The sequence below is a fragment of the Coccomyxa subellipsoidea genome, assembly GCF_000258705.1.
Source record: "Coccomyxa subellipsoidea C-169, whole genome shotgun sequence".
NCBI lineage: Eukaryota > Viridiplantae > Chlorophyta > Trebouxiophyceae > Coccomyxaceae > Coccomyxa > Coccomyxa subellipsoidea.
In genome coordinates, this window is record NW_005178041.1 from 22,845 (window position 1) to 47,413 (window position 24,569).

The 24,569-nt window shown below is 51.6% G+C and overlaps 7 protein-coding genes across 7 annotated transcripts; 4 read left to right on the forward strand and 3 right to left on the reverse strand.

The window, feature by feature from the left end:
• Positions 1–2,640: 2,640 nt before the first annotated feature.
• COCSUDRAFT_26915 (pyruvate dehydrogenase) lies at positions 2,641–7,390 on the forward strand (the record flags this gene model as incomplete). Its single annotated transcript, XM_005650733.1, has 12 exons — positions 2,641–2,742; positions 2,942–3,022; positions 3,190–3,309; positions 3,578–3,761; positions 3,990–4,069; positions 4,250–4,363; positions 4,591–4,754; positions 4,960–5,155; positions 5,457–5,672; positions 5,934–6,116; positions 6,441–6,551; positions 6,877–7,390. 12 exons carry the CDS (start codon positions 2,641–2,643, stop codon positions 7,063–7,065), a joined length of 1,740 nt encoding a protein of 579 aa, XP_005650790.1. The 3' UTR covers positions 7,066–7,390.
• A 291-nt stretch (positions 7,391–7,681) lies between these two features.
• COCSUDRAFT_39392 (PMSR-domain-containing protein) lies at positions 7,682–10,268 on the reverse strand (the record flags this gene model as incomplete). The annotated part of the gene is made up of 6 exons (XM_005650734.1): positions 7,682–7,828; positions 8,109–8,300; positions 8,592–8,768; positions 9,041–9,249; positions 9,525–9,699; positions 10,263–10,268. The coding sequence occupies 6 exons, from the start codon at positions 10,266–10,268 to the stop codon at positions 7,682–7,684; spliced, it is 906 nt and encodes a 301-aa protein (XP_005650791.1).
• Positions 10,269–10,603: 335 nt separating this feature from the next.
• COCSUDRAFT_21583 (hypothetical protein) lies at positions 10,604–13,389 on the forward strand. Its single transcript, XM_005650735.1, has 6 exons — positions 10,604–10,733; positions 10,959–11,180; positions 11,419–11,516; positions 11,844–12,019; positions 12,323–12,483; positions 12,773–13,389. The coding sequence occupies exons 2-6, from the start codon at positions 11,065–11,067 to the stop codon at positions 12,867–12,869; spliced, it is 648 nt and encodes a 215-aa protein (XP_005650792.1). The 5' UTR covers positions 10,604–10,733; positions 10,959–11,064; the 3' UTR covers positions 12,870–13,389.
• Positions 13,390–13,400: 11 nt separating this feature from the next.
• On the reverse strand, positions 13,401–16,626 carry COCSUDRAFT_26921 (HAD-like protein; the record flags this gene model as incomplete). Its single annotated transcript, XM_005650736.1, has 6 exons — positions 13,401–14,251; positions 14,534–14,698; positions 15,080–15,283; positions 15,564–15,719; positions 16,014–16,157; positions 16,495–16,626. 6 exons carry the CDS (start codon positions 16,624–16,626, stop codon positions 14,165–14,167), a joined length of 888 nt encoding a protein of 295 aa, XP_005650793.1. The 3' UTR covers positions 13,401–14,164.
• A 1,294-nt stretch (positions 16,627–17,920) lies between these two features.
• Positions 17,921–19,162, forward strand: COCSUDRAFT_58791 (hypothetical protein; the record flags this gene model as incomplete). Its single annotated transcript, XM_005650737.1, has 4 exons — positions 17,921–18,120; positions 18,208–18,254; positions 18,480–18,710; positions 18,999–19,162. The coding sequence occupies 4 exons, from the start codon at positions 17,921–17,923 to the stop codon at positions 19,160–19,162; spliced, it is 642 nt and encodes a 213-aa protein (XP_005650794.1).
• Positions 19,163–20,728: 1,566 nt separating this feature from the next.
• COCSUDRAFT_58792 (hypothetical protein) lies at positions 20,729–21,980 on the forward strand (the record flags this gene model as incomplete). Its single annotated transcript, XM_005650738.1, has 3 exons — positions 20,729–20,960; positions 21,271–21,501; positions 21,832–21,980. The coding sequence occupies 3 exons, from the start codon at positions 20,729–20,731 to the stop codon at positions 21,978–21,980; spliced, it is 612 nt and encodes a 203-aa protein (XP_005650795.1).
• Positions 21,981–22,496: 516 nt separating this feature from the next.
• COCSUDRAFT_32118 (hypothetical protein) lies at positions 22,497–23,986 on the reverse strand. The gene is made up of 4 exons (XM_005650739.1): positions 23,941–23,986; positions 23,651–23,705; positions 23,338–23,522; positions 22,497–23,184 (listed from the first exon to the last, which is right to left on the reverse strand). The coding sequence occupies exons 1-4, from the start codon at positions 23,944–23,946 to the stop codon at positions 23,140–23,142; spliced, it is 291 nt and encodes a 96-aa protein (XP_005650796.1). The 5' UTR covers positions 23,947–23,986; the 3' UTR covers positions 22,497–23,139.
• Positions 23,987–24,569: the final 583 nt, after the last annotated feature.

Genomic DNA, 24,569 nt, shown 5'->3' on the forward strand with positions numbered 1-24,569 from the left:
CATGTCCACAAAGAGCCAGTCCACATGAGGGGTGCCTTTGGCAACTCCTCTGGGATAAGATTCTGCACATGCATTTCCTATGTCACTCTTGGCAGGACTGCCAGCATTGGAACGGACGAGTGCGCAGGCATTTGTTTCTGCAGACACATTGCTCAGGTCTGGGTTAGTCGACAGCTACATCCTCTTCTGAGCGCTTTCCGAGGCTGTCGCTGCTTGCTCCCTCAATTGTGTGAATCTGCAGATTGACCCCGGCAGAGTTCTTCCCTCACCAAGGGAGATTCCATCAGCCCATACAGCTCTCAATAGAGCTTGCTGAGTCCCCAATGCCCACTTTTGGAAGTTGCAGACTGATGCTGTCTGCGGACTGTTGCGGCCAACCTTTTAGAATGTCTGAGCTGAATAGAGGCCAACCACCTGAACCAGATGAACAACCATGGAACCGAAGAAGCGTTTGAGGAGTCTTTTTGCAAAGAAATGGGTATTTTGGAGCAGCCCATGCCTTGCTCTTCTGCTTTATCTGGTTGTTGTTTTGACGGATTGTGCAAGGGAGAGTTTCCATGCCAGGCTTGAAGCAAGCGTAGCCTTAAGATGCTACATTCAGATCCTGAATGCAGCCGATCCGGCAGAAACTTTTGGGCGCCAGGATTGACTTCAGCTGCTATGCCATGATAGAGCTCCAGTGCTGCTTTGGATGTGGAACCTGTAGGATTACAGCGATGTGCAGGGTGGTGCAGCTGATGCTTTGCTGGGTAAACCTGTTCTGGATTTTCCAATGTGCCTCGGCATGCACCTGTTTTGGAGATCCCTTCCTCTGAAGATTTACGTGTGAGCTATGGTTTAGTCAGAACAGCTGCTGTGGCGGCGATGCTAGATGCGTATAGCATGGTTTCCGTTGAGTTTCTTTTCTGCTGCAGATGAGTCATTTGCCACAATTATTGGTGCTCTAGGAACCTGCTCGCAGATTCACCTGCACAGGCAGACAGGTACATTCAATAGCATTGCTCCTGTATTATGATGGATACTGCGCTTGCCCTCAGTAGACTGGTATTGGGGGCTCTACAGTGTTGGTGCCTTAGAAGTGCGCTAGATCAGGGCTGTGCCCAGTAAAAGGTTTTCCAAGTTCTTAAGGACAGGTTGAGGAGCTGCTACCACTATTGGGAGCAGGGCTTGGCAGAAACGATGTGAATAGACGGAAGTGATTTGATGGAATGGAGTGCTCTAAGAAGAGACCACCTACGTCAGCGATTTAGATGCTGTTGTGGAATATGATGGAACCTCTGCGCAGACCAGAGGACATCATGTGATTTGTGAAATGCTTTGTACTATTGTGCAGATGCTGCTCCCACGCAAATTTGTGGTGATCACCATGATGTTATATTCATTGATCAATATATATTGGAGGCCAGTCAAGGCTGTGCGTATATAGGACAAGTGGTGCATACTCCGATGCCCTCCCTGGCACACTTTGGAACACTGAAATGACCGAAGCAGATCATGTTGATGGACATTCAATGCAAGTTGCAGAATATGGCCTGTGCTGATGTAACCAGTCTGTGCAACCTTGAATCTGTACTGCTGAATGCTCATGCCTCCAAATATTGCTAATCAAAATCGAGACCGTTGCCTTGTTGCACCAGCCCTGGCATCAAATTATATCTGCAGGCATTACCTCAACAGCCATGCAAGCATTTCTTGGAATTTCCTGGGCCAGTTGGTCAATTGTAGCCTGCCTTTCTGGGAAGCCCAGGCGTTGGTGGTCTTCTCTTGTGAATGTTCACATTGCTGACAGCCCTCCCCCGAACATTACAAGTGAAAGACGCGATCAGGAGAGCTCTTCCGGCCTACGTTACGACAGGCAAGGCCACTGGCTCTTGGGATGATCTGTGGCAGCCTACCCTAAATCACTTTACAGACAAATTTACCGTTGTGAAAGACTCTTTATATGTTCGTTGGATCCTTAAAATGTCATTTGGCTCGCACTGTTGGAGTTAGGCATGTCCGCATGTAACTCAACGTCTGACCTACAGGGTCAGAAAATTCATAAAGGATCTTCTCACGGGGCGATCAAGCCTTTCTGCCGATTCATTGACCAAAATCACTTCTTGCAGGCATGTGCTGCAAAGAGAGAGCGTACGGTCCTAAAGCTTATCGGTAGGTGGTTGGTGGGCTCGTTCTGTTAGATGCAAATGCTGTAGTTCACCCATGAGACAGAGGTCCGTTTTAACTTGGCTGTGGAGAAGATCAAAATCTTTGCAGATGCATGTCCTTCGCAAAGGTGCCTGGAGAATTGAAGGATCTTGCATTTATGCTTTCATGATGCTGCAGGTGAGAAGGGTCTCCACTAACCAGGATGGGGCTGACAAGGCGTTGTGCGGTGCTCCTCGCCCGCACAGCGTTGCAGAGAAACTACAGTACGAGTGGAACGGCATCATGGATCAGCGGTGAGGCAGCAGGCCTGCTATGGGTGGCCCTTCATCCTAGCATCCTTCTTTACAGCGTACCACTGAACCAGCTGTTCCTACTGTTGTTTAGAGTTCCCTGTTCTGACTGAGGGTTAATTCGACTGCAGGCATGGGCTGTGCATCCGTATTGGAAGGCAGCATGTTGCCTGGGAGCCTTCACAGGAGCACAGGCGCTCAGATGCGATGCACATCGCTCTTGTTTCACAGGGCTTTCGCATCCGGTGGACTTCCACCCCATACCGTGATGGAAATGCCCGCCTTGTCACCAACCATGTCACAGGTGAGCACTGGTCCTCCTTCTGGACATCAGGACGAACCTGCAGAGAGTCCCGTCCCTCCAAGGCTGTGACCAATCATCACCTTGTCGTTGCATTGCCAGAAAACACTACAATGCAAAATGCACCAAGTGTTTGCCTAGTCATCAAGCAGACATTGCCATGCCTGGAAAGCTTATATGAGGGATCTTGCACTGGGGCCAGGGAAATATAGCTGAGTGGAAGAAGAAGGAAGGGGAGGAGTTCGCTGCTGGCGATGTGCTGTGCGAAGTGGAGACAGACAAGGTGAGCCTGTGAATAGAACGAACAGGGGAGAAGCAGCACAGCCATGGTGGCGTGGAAGTCCTGCAAAGGAATGAGATTCTGAGGCATTGGAACAAGCAATGTGTGAGTCTTGCAAGGGGAATATGCTCTTCTTGTGGCCTCCCACAAAAGAAAGGGTGTGTGCACAGGCGACAATGGACTGGGAGGCGCAGGATGAGGGAGTCTTGGCTAAGATTCTGGCCCCGGACGGGACAAAGGACATTGCTGTGGGAACACCTGTAGCTGTCATCGTTGACGATGCCGGCGATGTAAGTTCTCTCTGCCTCTCCCTTCACAATAACCTCCGAGCCGGTCTTGCCTTGCTGACATGCCTGAGATGTTGCCCCGTCATCACATGCGTAAAATTTGCCATGATTTAGCACAAAGGGCACAACACTGAGACGCAGTGGCCTCAGCTCTTCGTTTCCCTGTGCATGCTTGTACAAGTCAATCCAGTGCCTTTGGACAAGTCAATGGAGTGAGCATGTACTTGAATCTTGAGGATTTGCATCATATGTCTTGATGACTGCACAACAGGTGGCGGCCTTCAAGGACTTCACGCCAGGCTCGGGTGCATTAGCAGCACCCGCGGCGGCGGCGCAGGAGGAGCCTGAAGAGGAAGAGGAGGATGACGCACCTGCTGAGTCATCTGGCGGCTCCGGCAACTACCCTCCCCACACTGTCATGGGATTGCCGGCACTGTCCCCTACCATGTCGCAAGGTAAGCGCAGTGTTGCACTCCTGCCCTAGTGTTATTATCTCAGCAGGCTAGAGATTGTGGAGTTCTTGATGGTACCTTTCTTGCCATGCCGGTCTTGCTTTTGACCCGGTGTGCCTTCTTCATCGAGGTTGCAGCTGCTGGCTGGTGAGCAAAGAACAGTGTGCCTTGAGAGGTGACTAACATTGTTGAAGCGGAAAATAGTGACAAGATGTCTTGGTGAGCTGGCAGGGAACATCGCGGAGTGGAAAAAGAAGGCGGGCGATGAGGTGGCAGCTGGCGACAGCATAGCAGAGGTGGAGACCGACAAGGTGCGCTGCACAACACTCACTGCAGCTTGCGCCGCCTCTAGTGTGTCCCTTTTTCCCCAAAGGAAGCAAGAAATGTAAGAGTGGGCCTTGGCCCTTAATTGCCACAAGTGCGTACCTGAGGCTGCTTTTCCAAACAAACTATGAGCCAATCTGAATCACATTTCCTGGAATATGGTGCAGGCAACGATGGACTGGGAGAGTCAGGATGACGGCTACATTGCAAAACTGCTCGTGCCGGATGGCGCCAAGGACATCCCTGTCGGCTCCCCAGTGGCTGTCTTTGTGGAGGACCAGGTTCGTCACTGTCACTCACCTGGGTTGCCCTGAATGTGTCAACAAAGATTATGACCTCTAGGAAACCTTTTGAACAGCAGCTCCTGCATGACACAGACCTGATCATGTGCTTTACACACATCTTCCTTTCCGATGAGGACAGGCAGTAGAATGCCAGGCACTATGTTGCTGTGGTATATATCTAGCGGTTACCAGCCCTTTCCTGATATCTTGTATGCTTGGAACAGGACGCCATTGCTGCCTTCAAAGATTTCACTGCAGAGGATGCAGCTGGTGCTGGCGCGCCCAAGAAGGCGCCCAAGAAGGAGAAGCCTGCCAAGAAGGCAGCACCTGCGCCATCACCTGCACCCTCAGAGCCCAAGAAGGCCGCTGCACCACCCACTCCGAAGCCGTCCTCTGGTGCGCGCTGCTCTCTCGTGCCGCAGAGTTGTAAATTTCTGCGACTTCCCTGCCTTGAACCCCAAGAAGTGTATCCTAAATTTTGGCTCCGTGTCCGCACTCGTTCAAGGAGAGTTGATAGATCAATTTGCAGCATGTACCTGTACGCAATAGGCAGTTCATTTTTCACCCAAAATTATAATCCATAGCTGAGGGAGAGGGACTGCATGGGCAGGCGGGCGGGTTGTGGCGAGCCCATATGCGCGCAAGCTGGCGCGCGACGCGGGCGTGGACATTGCGCAGGCGTCCGGCAGCGGCCCCAACGGCGGCATTGTGGCAAGGGATGTGCAGCAGCTCATCTCCAGCGGTGGTGGCAAGCCCTCGGCCGCAGCCGCCCCTGCCCCCGGAGGGGAGGTGCGCGCTGATCCCTGACCTAGCCTACATCATGCAATGCACGCATTCTTACGCACCCCACTCCAATATGATTGCCAATCATTGAGAGGCTGCTTGTTGCTGCAACCTTTCGTTAAGGGTTCTCGCTGGTACTTACTTTGCCTGTTTCACCCAAATCAAAGACACTGATGAAACATTGTCAGCAGGATCCTCTGGTCGAGGTCTTCAGGATAGGGTACAACATAGAGCATGCTGCTTTACCCATTTGCTGCTATGTGGAAGCCCGCCTCTTTTGCGCTCACGCTATCGCATGCATGCACAGGCCGAGGGTGACTACACGGATGTCCCCAACAGCCAGATCAGGCGCATCACAGCGCAGCGGCTGCTGGAGTCCAAGACGACCATCCCGCACTACTACCTCACCGTCGACCTCAACGCCGACCGCCTCATAAAACTGCGCGCTCAGCTCAATGAAGCCCTTGCACCCTCCGGCGGAAAAATCTCCGTCAACGATTTCATCATCAAGGCTTCCGCTCTGGTGTGCTGCACCTTTTTTCTCCATCCATGCACCTACCCCTGATCTTGGGAAGACCCTGCATTGAGTTTGATGCTCTCCTGCTGGGAAGCTCCTCTAGCATGGGGCCCTGGCCCCTGTTCAGATGGCATAAATTTTGTGCAAGAAGTGGCGCGCTTGCTTAAGAGCATACCTGACGCAGGGCACCCGTGGGGTAGCAGAGGTTACTATTCTGCCATGAGGCATGTCACGGCAGCGATGACAATTTGCTGTGAGCTATTGCAGGCGCTGCGCAAGGTCCCGGATGTGAACGCCTCTTGGAACACAGACTTCATCCGCGTGTACCACAATGTGGATGTGAGCGTGGCGGTGCAGACGCCTAATGGCCTCATGGTGCCTGTCGTGCGCGACGCAGACATCCTCGGACTGGCAGAGATCTCTGCCACTGTGAAGGAGCTGGCCGCCAAGGTGAGCTTTTCTCAAAACATGAGCGTGACAATTAGCTCTCGAAGCGGTGCTAGGAAATGATGTTGTCATATGGTTGACCTGGGGGACAGGTCAAAGTACCCTAGATTTGAGCGTTTGGTCAATGTAGCTCTGACGGCCTCAATTCTAGCTCAGTGTCTTTTGATATTAGCAGCTGCATATAAATTTGCAAAACTTGCTTTTCAGATCCATGAGAAACTAGTGCGTTGCAGCAGCGTTTCTGTGAGAGCCTTCCTGCCTTCTATATCTTGGGCAACCGCAGATATACATGTGTGGTTGAGCCAACCGTGGATTCTGTGCGCACAGGCAAAGGCGGGCAAGCTGAAGCCGGCTGAGTTTACAGGTGGCACCTTCTCAGTGAGTAACCTGGGTATGTACGGCATCGACGAGTTTGCCGCCATCATCAATCCTCCCCAGGTACATTCGCAAACTACTTGTCCAGTGACATGTGAAGACTGCATCCCACTCACTGACCCCAGTCTAGAGGCCAAAGAGACCAGCAGCTGGAAATTTTTGTGCGGCGTGGTTTTTTCAGGGTGCGCTCTTGACAAGCTGTGCAAGTGTTCTAAGTGCATGCCTGCTGGCCCTGCATGGGGCAACCTTCCTACAGGCGTGTGTAATTCTGTCATGCCTGGGTGCAAGTCTCAAGATTACCACAGAAGTAAGCCTGCCTGCTTCGGCCTGGCTGTACGAATCTCTCTTGAATGGGGTCAATCAAGATGCGCTCTTCTATGGTGCGCAGTCCGCGATCTTGGCGGTGGGAGCTACAAAGAACAAAGTGGTGGCGCAAGCGGGCGGCGGCTTTGGTGAGTCAGCGGTAATGAGCGTCACCATGAGCTGCGACCACCGGGTAGTGGATGGCGCCCTTGGGGCTCAGTGGCTGCAGGCCTTCCGTGGCTACATTGAGGACCCAGCCACCATGCTGCTCTAAGTCTGCCCTGCAGCATTTGCAGCGCTTTTTCCAGGCTGACTCGTGAGCGAATGGTTGCAAATTATTCAGACATCAGTCTTGCGCTAGACAGTCTGCCAGAACGACGCCCGCTGTCAAGATTCATAGACCCATGTCCTGTGAGTGAAGGAATATCTGAAGCATGGTTGACTTGCAGTGAAGTGCAATATATTGATAGTAGGCACAAGCTTGAGGGCGTTTAAAAGGGTTACCTTATATACGATATTGAGTTGGAAGTCAAACGCAGAAAATGATGTGTTTTGTCTGTGCCAAAGTCCAAAGTTATGTAAAACAATCTTCTGGTATCAAATGGCTTGCCATGTGGCATGCATGCTTGGCCAATAGCTGCTTCGCACATTGCCACTACAATGCATCTCCAAGAGCCTTACAAGCTTGGCAGTCCAAATCCAATTGATAACGTTCAGCTCTCAAATCAGGAACCCTTCTCTATATGCAATGAGAGTACCCAACGTTATTAACATGCATCAAAGCTGCAAAGAATTCCGTCTCTGTACAGCGGGAAAAGATCTATGCAAGACACCCAGGAAAATAGCGCAGAAAAACAGAGAATACATGCTTGGATTAAGAGCTGCAAAACTCAGCCATAGCAGCGGATGGGGTCATCGCAGCCCTTGGAGGGGTCTTGAGGCCGCCCAAACCTGCCCCCCTTGGCCAGGTACTCCTGATGATAGTCTTCTGCTGCCCAGTAATTCTGCACCTCCTCTACTTCTGTTGCAATTGCTGCCTGCACAAGCAATCCCCGTATTTTCCTTTCCTGATGAGACACCCTCATGCCCGAGATCCAAATTTACGCATTGTTGGTTTGTGCAAAAAGTGTCACCAAAGGAGCTCTGCTTCTGGGCTGCAACAGCACCATCCTAAACATGATGTGCTTATCAATCACTGCGGCATGCAATATCTTCCCTTGTGCGAGCTCAACGGGCATGCATGGACTCCAGCATGCTTGATGGCGGACTTGCATCTTTGCAAGCATGAAAGCGGCCGCCGCAGATCAAAGCTCGCACCTTTAAATCTTCTGCAATCTTGCTCTTGGAAGCCTCTGCAATCTGCAGCTGCTCCTCATTGTGGGCATAAATTCCTGTCCGATACTGCGTCCCCCGGTCTCCCCCCTGCCCGTTCACCTGTGTGGGGTCTATCTGCTTCCAGAATGCCTCCAGAAGGTCCTCATATGACACCAGGCCTGAGTCATACGTCACCTGTGCAAAGAAACAGCAGCTCTCATGATAATTTCCATTACTCTGAAAAATTGGGCCATCATTGAGACATGACGATGTCACTAGGCAGCAGAAACAAGCATCTGAAGATATGCACAGGCAGTAAGCATAAGGGATCCTGTCTTTTCACAAGGAGACCAAGGAAGTCAGCAGTTCATAATCAATATTTCCAAACACCAAGTACCATATATCTTGTTTCTTCACTTTACGTTCAATCTTCTTTAGTATCCGTGGAATGTATCTTCGAGGCTGACAAGTACGACTGACGCACACCTGGACAGCTTCCGTGTGGCCGGTGTCTCCGCTGCAGACGTCCTCGTAGGTGGGGTTCTCTGTTTGGCCCTGCGAGTAGCCGACCTCTGTGGCCACCACGCCAGGGATCCGCTGGAACATCAGCTCCGGGCCCCAGAAGCAGCCAGCAGCAAAAGTTGCCTTGTGCAGATGAGACGCCTGCGCGCATGACAGCACCAGAGCATCAGATATCATCCTAGCAGTGCAAATCAAACAACAATTAGCCACGGCCTGACCAGCAAGCACGCATGCATATGCATAGCAGCTCCAAAGGCATCAGGGAGCAGTGCCCACAGAAAGCAAGCCCACTCTCCGTGCGAGTCATTGTAGCGCCTGTGGGACTTCTTGAATGTTCCCCGATTCCCACACACATGCAACACTGCGGCTGAAGGGCAGGAAGATATGAACAAGCAAGTACATGTTTGTGGCACCTTTGTGAGTTTGACCAGCTCCACTTCAAAGGTGAGGGCTTTGCCGGCCATGGGCGGGTTGAAGTCCAGGGTGAGCGCATCGCTGGTCATCTCCTTGACCACTGCGCTTGCCCCATTAGACAGGCGCACGTTGTCACCCGCCTTGAAGGAGGCCCCTTCCGGCAGCTGCGAAGTGGGGATGCTCGTAGTAAGCTCTGAACGCCACTCGCCTGCACCACCATGTGAATTTCAGAGACCTATCCCAGATGGGCAGTTTGATGTCTCCTTTACAGACACTCGCAGTGATTTATCCTTGCCTCTGTCTTGCAAAGTGCCTGTAAGACTCTCTGCTAAACGGCCTTCGCACCCAGGATCGCGATAAGGATGTGTGATTTGCAAGATATTTTTTCCAGAGCATGACACCAAGTAAGTAGCTAATGGACACATTTGCAAGGACGCACAGACACGCAGGCAGAAAAATGTAAATCAAACGTAAAAGACTCACCATAGGCGTTCTCTGGTGGCACACGTTCCTTGCGCCGCTCGCCCTTGGACAGGCCAATGACGGCGTCATCAAAGCCGCGGATGACTTTGCCGCTGCCCACTATGAAGCCCAGCGGCTCGCGCTCGTGGGAGCTGTCAAAGACAGTGCCGTCGTCCAGAGTGCCCTCGTAGTGCACCTACACAGCCATGTGTCTTGTGTCTTTCCAGCCATGATGGCATCCAGACATATGTAGGATAACCCAGCCCCGTTGTGGTCAGGCATTCCCTGTGCAACAGACCAGACCTGCTCCCAGTTGCAAAAAAGCCTGTGTGGCTCTGCCAAGAGGCCATGTGATTAATTGAACTCAAGGATGATGCATGCAAGGGCTTTTCCTCTTGGATGTAAGCTCTTTCTGAGGGGTAAAGTCGGCCAGTGCTGGCAGATCACTTGCATGTAACTAATGGCAGATGTCAGCAATAGAGCACACCAGCACATAGTCGTGAGGGGCCGCCACATTCTGGGTCACAAGAATGTCCAATGCCGTGGAGGCAAGTGCAGTACGTGATCTGCCTGCCGGCCTCCGTGGTGCACTGAAAGAGCTGCAGTGCTCTGCACGATCGCTCTTGCTCGCAGCAAAGTTGCATCGCCTTCAGACACAATGAAGGTTCGATAAAGAAGTTTACGCTTTGCAAACTTTACACATGTGTATGCCTGCTGTCTTGCCCATGCAGATCAAAGTAAAAAATCTTGAGGACCCACCTGCATTGTTGCCTCACTGGCCTTCTCGCCAAAGTTTTACTTTTAAAGGCTGCCAATTGTGGGATAGCAAGCCGAGCAGGCTCCCTGACCAGGGTATCCGGGCAAGACAGAGACATCGCTGCTTTGATTCGCCTTGTGAGGGCAGAAAATATGTAATGTGCGAAGAAGAAAATTCTGATTGGTCACAAATGAAGTCAAATGCAAGCTTCCCTTCTCAACTCGCAAGCAGAGACAGCTAGTTTGAAAGGAATTGCTCTCAGTGCACCAGCTTCCGGCTAGATCGCTGTACAGCTACATGTAGGGCCTGCAGGCAGCTGCTGCCTCTTCCACTTAGGGTTCCCCTCTCCTCTCAGACTTTCTTGTGAGAAGATCATCATTTTTTCTTTCATTTGCAATCTTTTGGCTGAAATACAATATCTCATAGGTGAGCAGCGACTGCAGGTGCTAGGGCTCAGGTGTCGGCTGTGCAAGGTGGGTGCACAGTGCTATCCTCACATCCTTGCTGCCATTTCCATGTAGCCTGCTAGTTTTCGATCCTCTTGTTGCATATCGATACATTTGCGGTCGAGTTCTTAAGGCAGAGATGCAATCAGTGCCCTGGTCGTTACGGATCATGTGGTCCTTCATGTGCCTTCCTAAGAGACATCACATAAATAGCCTCGACACGGACCAGTGACATCACTGTGCCACTGACAGGACCTCAACGTTCGGCGAGCGACTGTATATCACGGGCGCAGCGCCATTCGCTGGGAACGTGTAGGTTGCTGAAGAGGAAAGGCAGCAGGGAGAATCAGCTCCCTTCATGTCAGGAGCCCTGAAGATCTTGGGTAACAGCCTTCGCAATGTTTGGACGGCCTACGAGCACCAGCTGCACTCGCACCCTGTCAGGACACAGGCCATCACAAGTGGAGCCCTTTGGTCAGTGCCCTGGGGCCTGCAGGACCAGCATGGCTCACATTCTACTTGCATGCTTTCTGCTCTCCTATCGGAATTTCACAGCAGCCACCTTGCCGCATCTGCATGCTATAGTGACTGCTGCACTTCTGTGCTTTTCGTGATCTGTACCTTTGCACTGCCATGCATGGCTGCCGCGTAGTACACTTTTTGTATTAGATTTGCATGGTGGCATGGTAAAGTACCAAGAATACACCTGCAGGGCCCTCGGGGACGTCTTCAGCCAGAAGATAGAGGGGCGCAAGAAGATTGACTTCAAGCGCTCGCTGGTCACGGCAGGCTATGGCGCCGTCTTCATAGGTGAGCATACTTCCTGTTCCTTTCTGCATCTCCATGCCAGGAGACAGTCCAATGTTTCTGTCTGCATTGCAGCAACTGCGTTCTTTCCTGTGCATGCAACATCCCAGACATCACGGGGATTCTTCCTTGCTCTGCTTAGTGCAGCTTCTGCGCGCTGCAAGTCACTTCTGCTTTTATCTGTGGGGCTCTGCTCAGGAGCAGAGCCCCGGCAGTCCTCATTCTAGATACTTGCTGGGCATCCCGGCTCCCAGATTATTGACCATGCGGATGGCATGCTTATGATGCCATGCAGCAGGAGATGACTAATTGCTGATGTCACGCGCACAGGGCCTGTGGGCCACGGCTGGTATGTGGCGCTGGACAAATTTGCGCGCGCGCGGTTTCGCATCGGCTCGCCGGCATTCATCGCGACCAAGGTTGTCCTGGACGAGGGCCTTTTTGGGCCCATCCACGTGCTGGGATTCTTCGCTTACATGACCCTTGCTGAGGGCGGCTCTTGGGAGGTCTGTACACCCCTTTTGCCCCTTCTTTGTGAAAGTATTCCGTATTCTGGGGATTGTAGGTCCCCTCAAAGCAACACTTGCTTGTGCTGCCTGCCTCTGCGCTGCAGCAGTACCATCGCCTGGAATGCATGCACTCGGGTAAATTGAATAGGAGTGCAAGGTATAGAAGAGAACACGGACATCTGTAGGAATGAAAGGTGTTGGAGAGCTGCAAAGCAAGAAATCAGCAGTCTAGATTGTGTGGCAGGCACAAAAGACTGTTTGGAATGATGAGTTCACTGTGCGTTTATCCATTGTATGCAGGATGTGAAGAGGAAGTGCAAAAACGACTTCTGGAGCGCGTACGCTGCGGAGCTTGTTTTCTGGCCGGCCTTCCAGGCGGTGAATTTCTGGAAGGTGCCTGTGCGACATCAGCTGCTGGCTGTCAACCTGGCATGCCTGCTGGACGCCACCTTCCTCTGCTGGTGCGACCAACCTCTCTGCATGCAGGACTCAGGAGATATGTACCCCTGAGTTGCTGTGCAAATTGTCCTCAGTCACATGCGGTAGATTGAGAGAAGATCTGAGGGAGATGTGCATGTGCCTGACCACCCTTAATCAAATCATCCAGAGACAAATTATGCCAACAGGTCTCAAGGCACAGTCAGGGATTACCATGTCTGCTTGCAAAGCCGCATAACGAATGACTCAAAACATGATCATGCGCCCATGTGTCCGTGCATGCAAGTAAGAGGGGCTTGCTCCCGCATGCAGGATACAGCAACAGGACGACTGGACAAAGATTCTTCCAGGGTGGCGAGGGAAGGAGGCGACCACCAAGAAGTTGCAGGATGCTGTGTCATCAACTTAAAGCCCTGCAACTTCCTCATCTTACCTGCAGTAATAATACGTAGAATTGTGAACCTAAGCATGCTGGACCCCTGTGCATAGTAGCGGGCTCACCGTTCTTTACAATGGTCTGATTGATGCTGAGTTCTGTCTATAGGAAATGCAGGGCATGAACAATGTGCTGTGAGCCACGAAACCTCGATGAGTAGTCGAGAAGTCATATGCATGCATGCGCGTGGAAAAGAGATAGACAGTGCCAGTGTATGATCCTAGATTGGGAATCTCTGGTTGCTTGCAACTGCAATTGCTTTGTAGGGAGGAACAGCCAGTCCTATGACTATGTCTGCGGATTCTACAGTGCGAAATGGAGCGGGCCATTTGATACTGTAGCTATGAGCGCTTACTAAGTATGAGTTATCAATGGAACATATGTGAGAGCTTTAGAACTATCACAGCCAGTGTTTTACAAGAGAGACATTGCGGGTAAATGGTGCCATGGTCTTGTCAAAATAATGCAACAGGGCAACAAGCAATTGAACACAGACAGAGTGATACAGTGACTGTATTACACTGTGCACTTGCACACTTATTCTGCAAATGAGGGCACAAGAAAGTCACCCTGAAAAGCCTGGGCCCTAGCGCTCTCGACATAAAAATGGCAGCTTTGAAAATGAAGGCATTTGCTTCCCAGAACCTCAGGTCTTTCGCAAATCCTCTTTAGTACAAAAAGATATAAAAGTCCCTGACCTGCGCTATTAATTCCCTCCCTTAGCGCTCGCGCTTTCTGTTTTACACATGTGCTCACCAATGCTATCTAAATCCTAATGCAGGCTGGATAATTTCCGAGGCTGCAACCCCGACCTGGCCAAAGTAAGCAAAGTCTGCAACCTGGACTCCATACTCTACAAGGGGGCATTAGTACAGAGTGGCAAGGGCGCTGAGCAGACCCCATCATGGTACAAGAGTAGCCCCCAAGCCTTTAATCATTTGTATTCGTCCGAGCACCGCCCGCCTCGCGCACGGGTAAGAATGGTCCGGCACTACCAAATCCCTAGTTGCGTCAAACACTCATTTCCGCGATCAACTATAACACTGTTGCATCAAATCTTCCACTCAATCACAAGCGCATGCCTCTTGGCAACAGGCAGCTGGACAGGACACCTTCAGGGCAGCGACCTGCTCTTCTCCGTATATCCTTACAAGGCTATGCTATACTAATAGCAATGACAACCATTGCAGATTGGCTGACCGACCTGTGCGCTGCACTCTGCCCTCTCAGCCAGGCAAAGCTTCTGCATCTCAGCACCTTTGACGGTGTCACTGCGGCCAGTAGTCCATGGTCATGGTGGGACGTGAGATTGCCGGCTCCTCTTCCAGCTCAGGCTCCAATTCTGGCTCATCACTCTGCGAAAAACCCACCACACTCTCTTTCAGCACAACTTCCTCTTGAGAAGACTAGTCAGGACAACATCCATGCCCAAGAGACATACAACTAGGACATTACAAAGTACAACAGATTGGAATTCACGTCTGCGTCCCCTAAGCTCTTGTTCAGGAAAGACTACACAAGTTGACAACCCACCCCGAGAGACTCAGATTGAGTCAACATCCTGCAAAACAAAGAGTGACTTGCTTTCCTGCAGAGCAAGCCGGATTAGAGGTGAGGGCTGCACTATGAGTGCGCACCTGGGCCTCGACGCTCTCCTCGTCGCTGAAGAGCTGCTTCAGGTTGATGAAGGACAGCTCATCCAGCCCGCGCACCACCAGGTCGGCTGCTCCCAGCTCGTACAGCGGCTTGCGCCCCGCCACCACCACCGCGCGCATGCCGCACTCCCGGGCCGCCTCCACGCTCTGCAGGCAGCACGCGCACAGTTCACCTTCAAGCTCTGACAAGGCGTTTACAGCCTCCTCAACAGCCACAAAAAGGTGCCATCTATTGAGTGCTTTTAGCAAACCTGACAATTAATATTGTACCGGCTTCCAGATAGGCCAAAATGCCAGCCATCAGTTGGGTTACTCCCAGCGGTGCCATCGTGTATTTTAGAGCACGATTGTCAAAGGCAAGATCATAACCATCCTTTGGGGACTGCTGCATGCCGCCAAGTGGGCAACTTGAGGCAGACTCGAGCAAAAGACATAAGCAGTCCTTCACAGAAAAGCTGCCATTGAAAATAGGCATTGGCAATAGCAATAGGCATAGCAGAACGCAGGACATTGGTTTAGCTTCTGCACCTGGTTAGAATTGCCGACCACAACGCAGCGAACAGTGGGGCGGCCCAGCTGCTGCGCGGCGAAGAGGTACGCCTCCGGATCCGGGCGCCCCCGGTACACGTCATCGCCTGTCACCACGGTCTGGAACGCGTGTTTAAGCCCGGTGGCGGCCAGCGCCGATTGCATGCGCGCCTCCGGTGCCGATGACACCACTCCCGCCGGCACCTGTCAACCATCCATCGTAGGCATCAAATGCTCCATCACCTTTGTTTCAACAAAGTTCTGCCACTGGAGTCTCAAATCGCATCTTGACATCGGGCACAAATCTCCTCACAGTGCTGTACCAGTCCCCAAGTCGTCTTGTTCAACTTTTCAGCAGCAGCTCTGTGAGCACAAGAAGCAGTCAAGCCTTGCTGCTCGTCTCTCTTCAGACTCAAAAATGGTCAGATACATACTGAGAATGCCTTGGCATACAAGGCCATGGCACATACGGGAGGAGGCTCACATTGTGCTTGACGAGGGTTTCCAGGAAGAGGGGCACGCCGGGCACAACAGGCGGCTTGTGGTTGCCGGCCAGCGCAGCGTACAGCTCCTCCTTGCGAGCGCACAGCCGCCGCACCTCCATCGGTGCGCGCGACCAGCAGAACACCTCCTGCACCACCTGCGCAGTGAAAGGAAGGACATGTCACAAGCGAGAGCATCAGAAGCTCAAGACAGGTGGTGCATGTCCAAATGCGACATGTAGCACAATTCATGCAGTAGAACAGCTGCAAGATGCGCCAACAGGACAAGGTATGAGCAAGCACGCGCTGCAGTTGCTGAAGAGGGATGCGGTTGCTTGCGCACACACATTGTGCTGAAGATTGTAAGAAGCCAACTGAGAAGCCTTCGGACTGGCTCCTGAAAATGCAGGGACGATGATGAGAGGCATGTGGGGCTGGCAGGAAGGACGGACCTGCTCGTTCTTCATACCATCTGCACGCTTCAGTGCGAACTGCAAGGGCCTCGACTTGCCCTCCTCATCTGCTAGCTGCAGCCAAGCTTTGATGTGCAGGTCCGAAGTGTCCTCCACAACAACGCCATCGAATTCAACCACCACCTGTTCAGACACACAAAGTGATCAGGCGATACTTCAACAACACAGAAAAAGATCACCCAAAAAACTACAGAGACTGAGGAAGGGAATGACAAGTAGGAACAATCACATAGGTAGCTCCATTTGAACGACATGCTAGGCCAAATAAGCGGGATTTGCCGCGCACAGGAACGGTCAAGTTGTGCAGATGCTGACACAGCTTCTTGTCCAATATTGCTGACTTTCTGCTTGTTTTGACATGCACGCATCCGCAATCAACCCACGCGGCAGTATCTTCATGTGACAGTATACCCTGTGATGCCCAAGCTTCTCCAGGCCAAATTGACTGGAGTGTGCTTACCCCGAACCAGCCTGTGCTCAAACGTTCCTGTCGCGCGAGAGGATTGTGCAAGCTGGGATCGTCCGCGACATTCTCGACGGCCCGCGGCAGTGGCTTCAAAACTACACGCTCGCTGTCCTCTCCCGTGGGCATTGGCAGGCTGGCGGGCAACGCTGCCAAGCTGCTTATTACTGAGTTCACTGACCTTCTGTTGTGGGGCCCACCGATTCCAGCTGTGTACGCGTGCTCCAGGCCATTGCGATACGCAACAGGCCTCTCTGCGGTTGTCAAACGAAAGTCCACGCTGATGCTGGTCGCGGTGCTCTCCTGATGCTGGAGATTCCCGAAGTGCAACCTTCCAGAGGGAGATGGCCCAACTTGAGCAGGGGCCGCCCTATGGTGCCGGCTGTGATGCTGCCGGTAGTGCGTGGGACCGCCTTGGGTGAGGACAGACCCGGTCTGCATGACTTCTACCGCCTCAAAACGTTGACGAGGCAAAAGTAATATCTAACGAGCTTAAGCGCAATTTACAAGCAAGGTCTTCCTCTCAGGGCCTTAAAGATCCTTTTTATGAAGATTCTATCTGCTGGGTCAGCAAATTGGCGCAATGAAGAGTGTCGGAGCGCCCAAAATGATGGAAACTGCCACGACCAGAGAAAACATCTGCATCACGTTATTGCTTGGCACGTGTAAAAAACCTGCTCGCACGTGATACGATCGGGCCTTCTTCTCCACGCTGCTGAAGCTTTGGCGCAGGCACTGACACAATTCTTGCTCCTGTGGATTTGTTGCTAGCTGTATACTGGGTGCTGAGAAGTGGAGATCCATCCAAGCCCCCATCAGAATTTACCATCACTTGATGCTCGAACTTAACTAGGGGCCACAACATGCAGTGGAAGCTTCTCACACTTGCAAGCATCCTTATTGCACTCCTGGGGGTTGCCCTGTACTCCAGACTGCAAGCTGTTGATCCGAGCTATGTACCACAGGGCACCCAAAATACTGGCTTTGATGAGGTTGCACCTGACCTTTACCGACTCGGTAGGACATGGACAGTGCTCCAAAAGATTTTGGAGATTCACATCTCGGTATTTCTGATAAGAAGCGGCAAAGACTACATTCTGGTCGACGCCGGAGTCCCAAACACAAACTACACAGACCTGCTTGTGGAAGGCGTCAGGGCTGCCACCAAGAATGGGAATTTGCGTATAATTCTTCGTAAGTGTCTGTTTTTCCCATTCCATCACTTCTACTTGTAGGGATGAATCGTTTATTACTGTGATTGTCTCATTTAAGTACTGCAGATCAGGCATCGGTTGTCCAGTGCAGTGAGATCTTCTCGCAAATGGGCAGCTGCATTCGGGCCAACACCATTCAATCATGACATGCAATGATACGCCGTCCGGTAAACGGAGCAACATGTTCTGCTGCAGTGACCCACGGACACATGGACCATGTGGGCAGCCTGCCAGCGCTGCTTGAAGCCTTCCCTCAGGCTCAGGTGGCGATGCACATCTTGGAGGCGCCCTATGCTGTCGGCGGCGTCAGCTATGCAGCGGTGCCTGCCGACAACTGGGCATACACCATCATGCACCGCCTTGCCCCTGACACCCACCTGCATCTGCCGGTGCACCGCCTGCTGTTCCTGTCAGGCATGTCTTTCTGCCATGTTATTTTGCTCCTGTATATCAATTAGACCACAGAGCAGCACAGACGAAGGCGCGGTGCATTCAGTGCCCTGAAAGAAGACAGGACGCGCCTAGAGCTCACCAGCTTTCTTTGTAGGTCCAAAAAGTCGATGTGGCCTGAAAATCTCGGTGGTTGCCATGACCAAGACGAATTCAATATGCCAACATAGCAGCAGAGGAGGGTCTTGCATGCTTTGTGTTGCTGAAAATTTAGGTCAAGCAACAAACAACGCTGCTGTTGTGAATGTTCATTGTTGATACCTATAAGCCACTGTATTCCAACCATGCATAAATGTATTTTTTGTGCATGCGGCGCAGGCGAGCGTGGAGATGTGTCAGAGGCAAAGGGGGCGGCGGGACAGGCGCCAGCGTGGGTGCCGCCTGCGGGTCTGCTGGAGTATGTGCACGTTCCAGGCCATTCCCCTGGTCACGTGGCGTTCCTGCACCGGCCCTCCTCCAGCCTCCTGCCCGCTGATGTCATCGTGAATATCGGTGGCGGTGGCTACTTCGGATTACATACCCCTCCAAAGCTCGGACTGCCTCCTGCAGGTGCACCTGGCTCATCTCTTCAGATATCTGTGTCCCCTGAAGTAGCTGCTGCACCAGGTTGTGAATGATATCAGCATCACAATGTTGTTCCTGATATCATTCACAACATTGGGATCTTTCCCTTTGGTACTGCACAAGGAAATCAAAATTGCCTCGGTCTTCTGCATATCTGTTGTGGGAACGTTCTGCTTGGTCCCTGATTTCCAGGTTGCTTTGGGCATCGGGGATCCTGCACGTGGCATCCGCCTAACATCTGGCTGATCTAACTGGGCTACTATTGGTTTGCAGGCAGCACGTACAACTTGACGCAGGAGGCGTCGGACTGGCGAGCGCTTGCAGAGCTCGATTTTGCCACGGCATACCCCTCCCACGATGTGGGGACTGGCGTGCCCAAGGCCGCGATTGTGACGTTTGCGAAGAAGCTTGCTAGCCCTGCAACTTTGATCTCCTGAAATTTTGTGAAGTAAGGACGGCCTGATGCTGCCATTTCTGGGTGCTTATATGCGGTCAGAAGTAATATCCTAGATGGAAGTCCAGTAGAAAAAGGGATTCACTAGGAACAGATCTGTATGGCTTGGGGTAACCTTCGGGCCTGTTGTAGACTAGTTTCCTCTCAGTTTGCAGCTTTTCTCAGCCTCAAAGGAGGTTTGTTTCAGAGGAGCTATAGAGATTTCTGCAGGTCATCCCAAACCGTCCGCTGTAGACTTTGCAGCGCCCATGGTATGTTTGCGCATCCCCACTGAGCCGCTGCGCATTCTTGCGGCTTGCTGTAGCTCGTCAGATCTGTCTCAATAGGTTCGGAGCTGAGTCAGTTTCCTCGTGTATAGGCCTTAGTTTCATTGCTGAAGCAGAATGCAGAACGGGAATCCAAACACTCTGAACAGGTCTCCTTGAGAAGGAGGGAACAGCCTGCAGCTGCCTCCATGGCATATACATGCTTACTAGAAGAAGTAGGTGAAGTTGATATCTGTTGTTCGCTACCTGTACGCCTGGTGACTGTGTAAATTCATGGGTGTGGTCTTTGATGCCAGAGCTTTTTGTGCCAATAGCATCACCCTGCTATGCGCATGCGCAAAGGTGCACGTGATGACAGGTGCAGAGCCGCGGAGCTGCTCTCCGAGAGCTCGGGTCGAGCTCTCGAGAGTCCAGGCATGCCCAGTCTGCGCAGCTGCATCCAGCTGATAAAGACACAAGGCCTGCAGCTACTCATTGCCTATGCCCAATCCATCATCGCTTTTGCATTTTCTGGACATCAGTTGATCATGGTTTGTGGCAAATCTGATCCAGGTCCAAAGTGGAAGCTTCCGTGAAGCGGGTATGAACTCTTGAGATCACATGTGTGCCGTGCTTGCACGTGCGACTCTCTGGACGTCCACCTCACATCGCCGCAGTTCTAGGCCCAGCAGTGTTGCTCAATTAATGTCGGAAGCCTGGGCGATCCGTAATTGACAATTGCCGTGTGAGTGAAGGCCCAACCCTGTTTCTTGGATACATCAGATCTCGTTGTTTGGTCTTGACAATATGAACGGGAAGATCCTGACCATCCTGAGCGTGGCAATTGCAATTTTCGGATTTCTTTTGTATGGACTACTCCAATCTGCCGATGAGAAACATGTCCCACAGGGCACCCAGAACACCAGTTTTGACGAGATTGCCCCGGACCTTTACCGCCTCGGTAGGACGTGGGAATTAGTGAAAAAGTATCTGGAAGTGCACATCTCTGTGTTCTTGATCAAGAGTGGCAAGGACTTCATCCTGGTTGATACCGGAGTCCCAGGGACGAACTACACAGACCTCATCATAAGAAGCGTTAGGGCTGCCACCGAGCACGGGAAATTACGCATGATCCTTCGTGAGTCCCTCTTCAATTAATGTTAGATTTCTAAACCCATTGTCTGCTGCGAAATCTGTGATCCAGTGTCGTAAATCGTTCAGGAAATCCTCAGGCATGTCAACGGCTCAGTCGCGTACGTCACGAGATCCCCATTGTATTATTACCGATCAAATGCACCCACACAATGTCTGAAGCTCCAACATCTTTTGCTGCAGTCACCCATGGGCACCAGGACCATGTGGGAACTCTGCCAGCGCTGCTTGAAGCCTTCCCCACGGCTCAGGTGGCAATGCACATCCTGGAGGCGCCCTATGCTGGCGGCGGTGCCAGCTATTGGAAGGTGCCCACCGACAACTGGTCATATGCCGTCCTTCGCCGCCTCCTCCCTGACACCAACCTGCACCTGCCAAAGGAGCGTCTGCTCTTTCTGTCAGGCAAGCACATGTTCAGCCATTGCCCCCTTGATCAACACATGTCAACAGCTAACAAACGAGCTGCATGTGATCCATGCACCGCCTTGCATTGTCCATGCACTGCCTTGTATTGTTGCCCTTGAAATGTGGCCAGGCAAATCGGCTGCAAGGACAGCACGCCCAGAAGCACAACGGTCGGACTATCCAGCTGCTTTGGCCCGCGCGTTTCAGTATAGCCACGAGAGAATTTGACTGAGCATATAGTATATTCAAAATACCAAGCATCAACCTTGCCTTGGTGCGCATGGCGCAGGCGAGAGTGGGGATGTGGCAGATGCAAAGGGGCCAGCGGGGAAAACGCCAGAATGGGTGCCGCCCAGAGGGCTACTGGAGTATGTGCTTGTGCCAGGCCATTCCCCAGGCCAGATTGCCCTCCTGCACCGGCCGTCATCCAGCCTCCTGCCCGCTGATGTCATCACCAATTTGGGCGGCATCAGCCTCTTTGGAAAACCTGTCCCTGCTGCTCTGGGATTCCCTCCTCCAGGTGCTCAGTACAGCCCTGTCTCCTTTTGCACACACTTCCTCATCATTTTCTCTCTCAAAATCGGTGCTGCCCAAGCAGGCATATGCATATTGTAGCAAGGACACCCAGCTGTTCGTTTGCATCCGCTGCACCTGAGGTCACACTGGATCTCATAATCTTCTCGATTACTTCCTATCTCTGCAAGTTGCATGTGAAGGGGCCCATCCAGTTTGACAGAGGTGTATAGCTGATCTGTTTTGAGAAAGTTTCTAATGGAGAGGATGCTTGCACCTGAGACCAAAGGAAGGCAGGTGCAAGGCAATCTCACAGGTGGTCTTTGTGGCGTCGCAGGCAGCTCCCATAACTGGACGCAGCATGCGCTGGACTGGCGAGCACTTGCGCGGCTCGATTTCAAAACCGCATTTCCTTCACACGATATCCAGACCGGCGTGCCCAAGGCCGCAGTTGTGGAGTTTGCTGAGAAGCTGGCCAGAAGCTGATACGCTGGAGCACACTTTGAAGTCATTATTCCTCACTGCGCCGCAATGCAGTCAGAAATAGTATGCAACGGCGGATGCCTGACACAGAATGTACAGGTACAAACTGCAATGGAACTGCTGGTTCAGAATCTTGAGATGAACTTTTGAACACTTGAAATTATGAAGTGAACTCCTTTTGAATTGGTGAGCATTTCGCCTGTGAAATGCCTTAATGTCCCTTGGTGAGCTTTGTCTTTCCTTCACTGAGTACTATCAATGCAACATTGGATCGCTTGCCATCAGCTTGGCTGCCTAAGAGCTTCTTAGATTCACTGTTCATGTACTGGCAGACATTGTAATATGCAGTGGTATCTAAAAACTGTTGTTTGGCTGCTGAGTGCGCTTTGTTTAGGACCTTTGAGAGTCCTCATTGTGCATGCTGGCATGCATGGTAGTTGCCATAAATTATTTTACTGAGGATGTTTGTAACTCACTGTGAAAGGCTCGGTTACGGAATCAGCATTAGGGGGGAGGTCTCACTTCAAATGTACTTACACATACATGTACTTCTCCGGAACCATGGCAGCACCTCAAGGATTGGGCCTACACATGTGCTTAGCCACATATGAATCTGATGCTATGCTGGTGAAAGAGCAACATTCCCATACAGTGTCACATATAACCCTCTTTGTATAGCAGGTTCAAAAGCGTAATGAAGCTGTGAACTGCTTGTAAGCAGCTTCCCTGTCACTGAGCTCTCCCTCAGTCACCTCAGGCAAATACCGGTATACTGCCTCTGGCTCTGAAAACGCTTGCAGTCCTGGCGTAAACAAAATTGGTACTTCTGGCAGGAATAGGCACCAGAGCCAAAAACCCCATAAATCAGAACATTGCAGTACTTCAAAGAAACCCATTTCAATAATTCTCGTTCAAAAGCAGCACAAGCGATTGCAAATTTGGGCGTGGTAGTGGGAGTTTTCGCAGCGTTTGGAGACCATCATGTGGATGATCCACATAAGTTCCATTTTTGGCGATTGATACAAAATCAATAAAGTACAGCCCCATGCTGATAAGAGCCGAGGACCCAGACACGCAGCTCAAAGCCAACACCACCTGTCAGTGTCATGGCGTCCTTATATTTTTGTATTTTATACTAGGTACACAGCGCTGCCAAGGCGGTCTATCCATGCATATTTATGCCCGCTGTCATCTGCAGCACACAGAACTGCCGCTCTTGATGGTAGACCAATTGCAGATGTAACAAAGGTTGAAGATAATACTTTTATTACCTAAGCCAACATGTGGTGCGACAGCTACGCATGCGCATGCATGCATACGACCCTTTGGACGTTGCAATTGCTTGAGGGGAAAGCCTCACCAGTTGTTTCCGCAGTTCCTGAGCAATTCTGTTTAGGATGGCTCCCTGGCCGACGCCTGCCAGGCCAGCAAATGCGCCGCTCCAAAATTCAGAGTGCGCTTTCTGGTCTCTGTAGACATACTTTGACCAAGCCCACGCCCCTGCTGCAATCCCTAGACTGTATGCCACTAATGCCAGCTCCGCATCTGCAATCAGTCCACTTAATGTTGAGGAAGATCAATCGTATTCTACTTGAGATATACTGCAAGTGTTGAGTCAAATCAGAAGCACTGGAACTCTGCAGGGATGACTGCAAGGGAGCTAGGTGCTGCACCGTCTGGGATAGGCTTGACGTTGCGTTTCGATTCAGTCCTGACTTGTTGTAAGCCCTGTGAAATAGCCAAATTGTTCTTATGCAAAGAAACTTCCCAAATTCGGTTTGCACAGTCATGAACAATGGGGCAAGGGCAGTGACAAACTATAACTCGTGAATTGCACAACACTTAGTTTACTCTTCTTGACAAGGTGCCTGCAATAAAGACTGTTTCTGCTTGTGACTTCTCTATCAAGCGATCGCAAACTACAATGGTAGTGCAAGATGCACAAATGTAGAAGTGCGATCACCATCATGGCTGATGTCTCGGCCGATGGGGGGTCCACGATGCTCCTCTTGATATAAATAAGAATGACAGTGAATGTTCACAACGCTCGAAAGCAAGCAGGTGCCGGAAGGTTCGCGCTGGGGGGAAGTTGCCAGGTGTGCACCAGCCAAATCTGGCAGCCCTGAGTCTGAACTTTCCTAGCGATGAATGTCGACTGTGTTGTGCATCTTCCCGACCGAAAAGTTGCTGGCAAGGGCGGCTTTCTAGCTTTTGACTGGCAAAAACATAGGATATTAACAGAGGTACATTAGCTGCTGGGCTCGAAATGCGAAGGTCGGTCGTGCGATCTCAGGCAACGAACTCTGTTCTGTGATTCCGACGGGAGCGCACAGGCGCGATGCGCACGACGTGATATCTTCCTATTGCATGGAAAGATCCCACGATTGTGCTGGTGAGCGTAACGACACCATCAGATGCCAAGCACAGACGTACTGTTTTGCTGTACCGTGCTCAGGATAACAGCTGTTTGACGTTTGAAGCACATTGTGGGGTCCTTACCTTACAAGATATGCAATACCGTATCTTTGTCACAGCAATCGGTGTCAACGAATTTTCATCCAGTGCAAGATTTTGCATGAAACCTACCCCAGA